The sequence below is a fragment of the Hippocampus bargibanti genome, linkage group LG20, assembly GCF_051943395.1.
Source record: "Hippocampus bargibanti isolate YZ-2025 linkage group LG20, ASM5194339v1, whole genome shotgun sequence".
NCBI classification, from domain to species: domain Eukaryota; kingdom Metazoa; phylum Chordata; class Actinopteri; order Syngnathiformes; family Syngnathidae; genus Hippocampus; species Hippocampus bargibanti.
Window position 1 is genome coordinate 11,439,082 of NC_142753.1, and position 9,523 is coordinate 11,448,604.

The window sequence follows — 9,523 nt, forward strand, 5'->3', positions numbered from 1 at the left end:
ATAAACCATAGTTTTCTTGATTAGAATACCACGCCCCTGGGCGTTCTAAACGCGAATAGCTGTAAGCAATAAAACATTGTCTCTTCCATGAACTGATAAATTTGTAACCTGGCGAATGAGCGCTTCCTGTGAAGGAGTTTCAAGTCGTAAATTGCTTCGGTGGATTGTACACAGACTTTACAAAAGATGCTTAATGAAGACAACACATTTTTTAGTACAAGCTTTTCCTTTTTATTCCATCTATAAAAGCGGCTAAAATACTGCCTCGTTAAAACCGCCTGTACAAAGAAGCGGCTCTTAGAATATTTTTTTGAAACCTTTATACAAAACAAACTACACAGTATTGCACAAAGTATAAAGTTATCAATCTCTATCCGCAGCACAAATATATATATGTATATATGTATATACCGTGAGAGAAAATAAATTAAGACTTAGTTGAATTGGTTAAACAGCAGTCAAAAGTCTGGAAAGGAAAATGCTTGCGCTAAGAGAAGAAAAAGTGCAAATTTTGATAGTCACGCGGCTGCCCTACGTCAAAGAAAATCGACTTTATGTACATTTTTCATACACGTAGAGCAAAAACAAAAAGGGGAGTTTCGGGGGGGGGGTCGACAGAAGACACAAGCTACTTGTCGATGAATCCGGCTTCCTTGATTTTGGTGTAGAAGAACTTCTCGAGTAGGTTGGCGCACTTGTAGTATTCACTCTCGGGCGGGTTGTACTCGCGGCAGTTGGTGAAAACGCGCTGCATGTCGGCCATGAAGAGTTTGCGAGTTGTGTAGTAGCGACTCTTGAGGCGCTCGCTCATCGTCTTGAGGTCTTGGGACCGGATGTAGACCCGTTGTGGATCAGGATGGGGTCAAGTTCCAAAAAAGAAAACAACACATCTTAGCATACGTTACTATCTATTGGGATGCTTTTTTTTTTAAAACTCTTTTAGGGACAGTAGTTATTTATTTGTGTGTGAAACAGTATATAGATATAATAATATATCAAAGGTCTAGAACAGGGGTGTCAAAATCATTTTTTGCGGGACTGTGTTGGTTTGCTAGCTTCCGGGACTTTGTGTTGCTTTGCTAGCTTCCGGGACTTTGTGTTGCCTTGCTAGCTTCTGGGACTTTGCGTTGCTTTGCTAGCTTCCGGGACTTTGCGTTGCTTTGCTAGCCTCCGGGACTTTGTGTTGCTTTGCTAGCTTCCCGGACTGTGTATTGCTTTGCTAGCTTCTGGGACTTTGTGTTGCTTTGCTAGCATCTGGGACTTTGTGTTGCTTTGCTCGCTTCCAGGACTTTGTTTTGCTTTGCTAGCTTCCGGGACTTTGTTTTGCTTTGCTAGCTTCCGGGATTTTGTGTTGCTTTGCTAGCTTCCGGGACTTTGTGTTGCTTTGCAAGCTTCCGGGACTTTGTTTTGCTTTGCTAGCTTCCGGGACTTTGTTTTGCTTTGCTAGCTTCCGGGACTTTGTGTTGCTTTTTATTTTATTATTATTTTTAAACACCTAACTTCCATTATGAGCTTATGTTGCAAGTGTAAAGGTCTACTTGACTCACCCATGGGGAAGCGGATGACTTGGTAGTAGCCCGGCGCCTCCGTTTTCTTCACGGGTTCCATGAAGGGCCAAGCGTTCTGGTGACTCTTTAACAGCAGAAACCAAAAGGGTGAGTGAGAGTCAGCCATGTTTTGTGTATGTGACGATATGTGAATCACCTTAACGTGTTGCAGGATGTTCTTGAGCGCGCCATACAGTTGTTCCGGGTCCTTTACGTCCTTCCTGCGGCGGGATAAACGTTAATCCTGACGTCACAAAACACGTTTGTGTCACTCACCCTTTGGCCAGCGGCTTCCAGCCGGTTTCACCTGCGGGCGCAAGCACGCAAGAGAGGTCAAATGAGAGACGCCATGTTTGCGGAGGGAACAAAAGATGGCGGCGAGCAAGCGAGCGAGCGTACGCACGGATGCCGGGGATGCTCTCGATGGGAATCTGCCTGACGCCGTCCTTAAAGCACGAAAGGCCCGGGTAGACTTTGCGGATTTGGACCTGCTTCCTCTCGATCAGCTTCTTGATGATCTGGATCGGCGGAGGTGAGTGACAGACACTTAAAGGACAACCGAGGCCATTTTTTTTGTTTCCTAACTGACATCCGAAAAACGTTTTATAGCATCTAAAATAGCCAAAACATGCAGGTTGATATTTTTAGTCATATGCAAAACACCAATCAAAATGACTTAAAGTGTCCAAAAACAACTTCAAAATGAAACCGGAAATGGCCAGTTTCAGAAGGTCCCGCCCCCTTGTTCGTGACATCACGCCAAGACGTCTTGCATTGCTCAAGAATCAAAACAATGGCTTCAGATTGGGAGAAGATGCTTTCTTGTTACTCATCCAGTTATGAATATGATTCAAATAGTTCTGAAGAGGAAAGCATAAATGTTTGCAATCGAATAAAGGAGTCCTCCAATATCAATTTGAGCCGTCAAGGACATCACGTAGTGTCCCAGATAATGCAAAAGATGGCGCCAAAGCTCTGTTGGAAATGGGCTGATTTCTCTGCGCCATCTTGAGCATTTTCTGGCAGCTACATTGGAGTCCAGACGGCTTTTCAGACCATAACGCTTAAAATCCGACAAAATCAATTGCAGTGAAGTCGCTAACCCTTGTCTTAGTCCTAATAAGAAACCCCCCACTTTGAATCCCTAGCTTGGCCAAAACAACCATGCGAATCAAACCTCTGAAGATGGAGGACACTGATTGGCTGTGGCGACCCCTTGAAGGGAAAAGAAGAAGACTGTGAATGGCTAGCTAAAACCGCACGCTCTCACACACCTCTTTTTGCTTCTTGATAATGACGGAGAACTCAGTGTAGGGAATGCTGGGATTGAGTTCGCAGCCCATCAGCGTAGCTCCTTCGTAGTCCTTAATGTAGCCCACGTACTTCGCCTTGGGCACCTTGATGTCCTTGGAGAAACCCTGCGCGAGGGAGCTACCGTTAGCCGCCCGACGTTAACAAGCGGTGTGAAAGACAGGCAGTGGCGAGATGACCTGCTTCTTGAAATATCCGATAGCGTACTCATCGGCGTAGGTGAGGAAGTTGAGGACGTGGTGCTTGATGTGGTACTCCTTGAGGTGGTTCATCAGGTGGGTGCCGTAGCCCTGACAACAAAACGCAAATGAACGCACCGTCGTATGGGATACAGTGATACCTTGGCTTACGAACTTTTCGGTTTATGAACGTTAGATTTGCACAGACAACGGATTATTCTCATTTTAATGGTTTCCTATGGGAAATTAATTTTTGGGATACACACTTTTCACCTTACACACTCTGTCTGGGAACCAATTAAGTTCGTAAGCCAAGGTATCACTGTACTATAAGTTCTCCCACCTTGACCTGCTCGTTGGAAGTGACGGCGCAGAAAACAATTTCAGTGAAGCCTTGAGAAGGAAACATCCGGAAACAGATTCCGCCGATGACACGGCCGTCCTTAATGAGCGACAGCGTCTTGTGCTTCCTGTCCAAAAAAAAAACCGATCAACGACGCTGTGTCTTGGGGGTGCGGAACGCCCAGGCTCCAACTCACGGATCAAAAACCAGACGTGTGATGTACTCCTTCGGCATGCGAGGCAACTGGTGCGAGAAGACGTTCTGCAGGCCCACCAGCCACATGAGAATCCTTTTGTTGGGCTTTTGGTTCAAGGAGTTTCCGATGACGTGGAACTCGATCACGCCTCGACGTTCCTCCAGGCGCGCCGCTTCGTCGCGAGCCGAGTGGGCTGTCAGCAGGCTGGTCTGATTGACAAAAAAGTCGACCGCCACTTTGCTACAGCTGGAGTTGAGGATCCTTAGTTGTGAGAGCGCCCCCTTGTGCTCACCTCTGGGACAGTGGCGGGGTCTGCCATGGTTGCCATCACCTCATTGATGAGCTCCATGGGGATGTCACCCATCACCTTGGGCTTCTTATTCTCCTCTTGGGCGAGAGGCTCCGAGGGCTTGCGCTTCTCGCCCGCTGCTACGAAAACTTCCAAAGTGAGCAAACGGCGAACCATGAAGACTCATTTTAATACCGTACCCGGACTCGGTTCGAGAACCGTTGCTGATGTTCTCCTGGCTGGACTGACAGCTCCGGAAGAGAATTCGGATGCCGGGCCGATGCTGTAGTACAAGGGTCTGGCCACCGGGGGTGCACTGATAACTAAAGGCAGTTGAATTAGTGTCTGTGTAGGCTCTCAGTCGCACAGGAGTTGTCCATCGATGAAAAGGTTTCTTCAGCCGCCATCTGTACTTCTTTGAAGGTGTCGGACATTTCACCCCTCATCGGAAGAACTTCGTCAGCTAACTAAAGTTATGCTGGGAACCCTGGCCCTATATATATAGATATATCCCTAATGGACAGAGGAGGCGGTGCCAGACCTCTGCTCTGATAGGTCCCTGCGCAAGGTTGGGGAAGCAGTAGACTACTCCCTCAAGTAATCTGATTACTTTTTATGTTCTGTCTGATTACCACTAATGTTCTAACATTTGTACATCTTCTAACACTGACTAACATTAGTACTTGGTGTATCATGAGGAAATGTTCTAACACTGTCCTAACATGAGGACCTGTTTTAACATTAGACCATGTCCTAACTTCGTTCTAACATGGACCTAACATTAGAACATTAGGAGTAATCAGGCAGACAACAGAAGTAATCCGATTAGCTGCAGGGAGTAGTCCACTGCTCCCCCCAACCTTAGAGCAAGGACCTATCAGAGCAGAGGTCTGGTACCGCCACCTCTGTCCATTAGGAGACAAAGATCTTCGGATGAGGAGCGAAACGTCCGACGCCTCCAAAGAAGTACCGATGATGTCTGAAGAAACCTTTTCACCGTTGGATTAGTGGTCAATTTGAATCGGTGCGGGAAAACCAAGATCTGGGAACTTATAAACATGTGTGACTTACCGGTATGGATGGGAATTTGACCCCCGGGCGCACCGACCAAGAAGTCTTGGTTCCAAATGGGGGAGCTGTGGCTGTAGACCTCCTCCTCCAGCATTGACAAGAACCTGAAAAAGGGCAGGAGTACGACATTACTGAATGAACATTGAGCATGAGACGAAGCTTTGAATTTTCCTGCACAGACTTGGGAAAGTGCGTGAGGATGAGGGTTCTCTTCTCAGGAGCCAGTTTGTCTTTCTCTTGCCTGGCCTGCTCCAGGAGCTGCTTGCGCATGACGGTGAAGACGGAACGTAGTAACGTACGGCCGAAGATCCGTGTGGTCTCGTAGCGCGGCAGGCTGTCGCAGAACTGAGGCACGTTGCAGTAACAGAGCCACCTGCCCGCCCGCAGCAAAACAAAGCGACGTCTACAATTAAGTGGAGAAAAATGGCCGACAGCGCTTTTTGGATCAACACGATTCCTCATTTACGTCCTCATGATGGAACCTCAAGAGCAAAATTGGGGTACAGTATCTTGCTCAAAAACACTTTGACATGGTGATAGAGATTAGATAGAATAAGAAGTGATCATATTGAAAAGTTTCATGCTGTTATATGCTTAGTCAACACGTGTGACTCAAATACACAATTGAAGCACAAACAATCTGGGGTCGATCTGAGGTCAAGAGACACAGCAAGTTAAACTGTCATCTTCATCTAGGAGATCTGGTCTTGGACAGAATTTAGGACTTGGGAAACTCCTCTATCCCCGAAGCAATTTACGACTTGAAACTCCTTCACAGGAAGGGCTCATTAGCCAGGTTACAAATTTATCAGTTCATGGAAAAGACAATGTTTTATTGCTTACAGCTGTTCGTGCTTAGAACTCAAGGGGTGTGCTATTCTAATCAAGAAAACTATGTTTTACTAATGTATCACTAAAATTTGCATATACTCTCAATAAATAGCTTGGCAGAGGGCTGCAGAATTCAGACGTCTGTCATGAATGATTGCGTCTCCTGCCTGCAGTAAAGACAATCTTTCTGGGTTCGAGTCTTTGTTCAAAGTGTCCGATCGAACATCTCTGACACGTGGTCACAAGTACTTGGTCGTAAGTCGGATGTTACCTGTATATGTATGTGTGTAAAAAATGTTCTTTGAGTTAGCATGACAACCTGGTGTAGTGGGCCTTGTAGCCAGCCGTGTCGTCATTGGAGAGTCTTTGCCGCCTCTGCGACGGCGTCTCCAGCTGCCAATAGTTGATCTGGTTCAGGAACATTTTGGCCAGCTCCACAATGGTCTGGTGTTCTTTGGACGGCAGGTGGCTGAATTTGTACTGGACGAAGTTGTTGACGCCCTGACGGATGACCGAGACGTACGTGAGAAATGTGATGGCGGTTGATTGGCCAGCTGTGCTCACGTGACTACCTGCTCAATGCTAGGTCTCTCAAATGGCGGGCTCTCCTGTGCTTCTAGCGTCGGCTTGCCCATCTGAAGGATGCATTTTCTCAGCAGCTGTGGCGGGAAATGGACACAGTGTTTGCGTTTTCTGTCCCAAAATCCATTGCAAAATGGCGCTTGCCATGCCGCTTACTTTAAAGAGGGAGAAGTAAACTTGCTTGGTGTCCGCATCCTCCTCTTTGTGCACGCACGTGTTCAAATACTCCACATCCAGTAAAATCCCGAGCAGACGGTTGATCTCGTCCTCCGGGACGCGCTCCAGGTGGCTCACGTGATCCCCTAAAACAAAAAGAATAATAAATGATGGATTTGGGCAAAGGCGTGTTCGGTGGACGCACCCAAAGCGTGCGAGCAGCTGCGACAGGGTTGGCGCAGGTTGCCGACGACGGGCTGCCGCGGCTCGCTGCGCGGCGGCGTAGCCGGTGGGTTTTGACTCTTCCAGCCGTTGCACTTGCACGCGCCCTCCGCCTGTCAACCGCAACACAGCAGCAAACGTACAAAAACACATGGGAGACATATGAGTATATTTTTTTAATGGCTAGTTTAACTCATTCACTGCCAAACATGTGCAAAAAAATGTGTCCACTCCAGTGCCAGGGTTTTTGTCATAGTCACTGAAATTCCAGGACCCACAAAATATTGAGTTTTAGGACTACATAAACATTCAAAACATTAGACTCTCTTCTTTCATCAGAAAAAGAGTTAAATCCTAAGTTATATGGGTCTGGAGTTATATAAGCATGAAATAAGGGTGGCTGTCCAAAATACAATGCAATACATACATATTGGTTTGGATAGCGCTTTAACAATAGCTGACGCTGGAACAAAGGGCTAATATGGAAAAAGGGGAAATGCTTTCCCTTTGTCGAAAAGAAAAAGCATTGCCTAAGGCCATGGCCAGCGCATGATCGGCACCTAAGCATGAAAAAAAAAAATCGGGAATGGCGCTCAATGATGTCATATTTTCAATACACAAAAACATTCCACCACATATAGCTGTTTTAAGACTCTCACTGAATATTCAGGAAGTCTTGTTTTCGAGTTGGTGACGATATCTACCGTGACGTCACGGAGGGAACGCCCCTGACCGAGAAAGCAACACACAATGCATTTTGGGTACTTTGTTTGCTCTGAAAACTTCGTGTTGATGGCGAAATTAGCAGGAAAACACATAAATAACGCGATGGTGAATCGTTGTGTGTTGCACCAAGACTACTATTTGATACTAGTTGACACAAATTCCCAGCAGACAATCAGCCCATCTCCAACGGAGCTTGGGCGCCATCTTGTGCATGCGTCACGAACAAGGGGGGGGGCGAGACCTTATGAAACCCGCCATTTTTTAGGTCATTTTGAAATAGTTTTTGAACACTTTAACTCATTTTTATTGGTGTTTTGCATTTGACTAAAAATATCAGCCTGTGTGTTTTGGGTATTTTAGATGCTATAAAACGTTTTTCTGATGTCAGTTATGAAACAAAAAAATGGTGTCGGTTGTCCTTTAATCTTGTTTGATTGGGATTCTTTTCCTAGTTTGATGCTATATTTTTCCTTTAATCGTAGTAGTCTTTCCAAAACGGGAAGAGGGGGTACAACGTGTTGGCTGTGTCCTTCAAAGGCCGCAGTTTCGTCATTTCCGGCTGAATTTGGACACAGCCTCTGGGGTCCTGTCAGTGTCAGGTGGGAGGTCCTACTGCGCATGCTCAGGAATTGGAAACAACAACAACAAACTCCGCCCCCTCGCCTTGCCTCGCCAGCAGCTGTCAGCCTGTCAAAACAAAGGCAGTGTCTGCAAAAACAAAAACTCCCAATAATCTTAATCTTGCCTCCAAAACGACATGTTATTTGGAAGTCAAAACGGGGGTGCTTGAATGCATTCTAGCTACGAAGCCACCACGATATATTTTCCCCTTTTTTAAACCCGCCCCATTTCTATAAGGAAGCCTACAGTATGACTGTCCGCGTTGGGAACTCTGGTGTAAAATATTAAAAATGTGTTTTTTTGTGGTTGTTTATTTTTCGTGACGTTAAACAAACGTGCAGCACAGTTCTGGCCTCCGTGGATTTGCAACCACTACAGTAGAAAGATATCGAAGGCAATATCAAGCATAGACCAATCGCCTCAGACGATGATAACGACAGAAATATGAATAAGAAAAATGATAATACGAACCCCCACCTTGCAGGACGAATAGACACCGAGCTTCTCGAGCTTCTTGTGTCGAGGCGAAGAGCGGAGCTGCGCTTTCTTGACGCCGATGCGCGCGGAGCCTCCGGCGGCGCCAGAGCCCTCAGCTCCTCCGGGGCCCGGAGCGGCCGGAGCCGAGCCCGCGGCACCGATAGCCGGCGAGCCCTGCTGAATCCCCGCGCTGTCGGCCATGGCGCCTCTCGGCGGCGAAGGCCGACCCCGACGGAGGGGGAGCGACCCCCGTCCCGCCTCGTCCGCCTTCTCCTGCCGCGGTGCACCAGCTAGAGCACCGCCGGTGGCGGTGGTCTTCCGCCGGAGGCCGAGTGCGTCTCTCGCCGCCGTCGGCGCTAGTCCTCCAGCGGAGGATCAGACATGGCGCTCGTCATTTTTTTCCAGGTCGAGAGCGGTTGCCTTGTTCCGCCAGTAGGGGGCGCCATGGGGAAAAGGCCCATTCGCTGGAACCAGACGAGAAGGGACGCCGACGCCAAGCAAACGACCACAGCTCCTCCTCGCTTAGTTTGGACAAACGTCTCAAGGTCAATATGGCTGATCTGCAAGAACTCCATTGTACACCAGTACTTCAAACAAAAACAAAACATCAATATATGTTCATGTGCAAATAAAAAAAAATGATACAACTTAAAATATTCAGAAAATGTATTTTCATCCTAATAGAAAAGGTAGATATGGTCATAAGTTAACAACTTGATGACGCTAATAATTCCCAAAAAGTCATCATTTATGGCATGTGACAATTCATTCAAAGCAGTTCTCATGACTTGCCAATGCGTGGCGCTAGAATGCAAAGGTTCGTTGAACTGGTAGAAGAAGAAAAAAGAGGTGTGCCCTGCTTTGGAGGATATGACGTCAATTGGAGACAGGTGTGCACAGATGCGTCAAGATGGCGGTTCAGCTCACGGCTTTTTCTCGTCTAAGTGAGCACACGAGGTGACATTTGTCGTC

At 47.1% G+C, this 9,523-nt stretch overlaps 1 protein-coding gene across 4 annotated transcripts; it reads right to left on the reverse strand.

The window, feature by feature from the left end:
• Positions 1-231: 231 nt before the first annotated feature.
• Positions 232-9,068, reverse strand: kat2b (K(lysine) acetyltransferase 2B). Of its 4 annotated transcripts, none has more exons than XM_089023017.1 (18): positions 8,546-9,066; positions 6,711-6,840; positions 6,506-6,651; positions 6,340-6,426; positions 6,087-6,268; positions 5,118-5,309; positions 4,937-5,040; positions 4,066-4,188; positions 3,869-4,005; positions 3,577-3,785; positions 3,381-3,507; positions 3,038-3,148; positions 2,822-2,965; positions 1,951-2,065; positions 1,824-1,854; positions 1,705-1,768; positions 1,548-1,632; positions 233-822 (listed from the first exon to the last, which is right to left on the reverse strand). In XM_089023017.1, exons 1-18 carry the CDS (start codon positions 8,750-8,752, stop codon positions 629-631), a joined length of 2,388 nt encoding a protein of 795 aa, XP_088879143.1. In that variant the 5' UTR covers positions 8,753-9,066; the 3' UTR covers positions 233-628. The 4 variants fall into 4 exon arrangements, with proteins under 4 accessions (XP_088879142.1, XP_088879143.1, XP_088879144.1 ...); XM_089023018.1 differs by having other exon boundaries at positions 235-822; positions 8,552-9,063; XM_089023019.1 differs by having other exon boundaries at positions 236-822; positions 3,869-4,002; positions 8,552-9,062.
• Positions 9,069-9,523: the final 455 nt, after the last annotated feature.

Bases quoted from the DNA above. Each gene is read 5' to 3' on its own strand.
- kat2b (XM_089023016.1), bottom strand. From the start codon at position 8,752: ATGGCCGACAGCGCGGGGATTCAGCAGGGCTCGCCGGCTATCGGTGCC. The intron at 6,652-6,710 runs GTGCGTCCACCG...TTTTTGTTTTAG, and splicing joins CAGCTGCTCGCACGCTTTGG to GGGATCACGTGAGCCACCTG. The intron at 4,189-4,936 runs GTAAGTCACACA...AACTGCCTTTAG, and splicing joins TCAAATTCCCATCCATACCG to TTATCAGTGCACCCCCGGTG.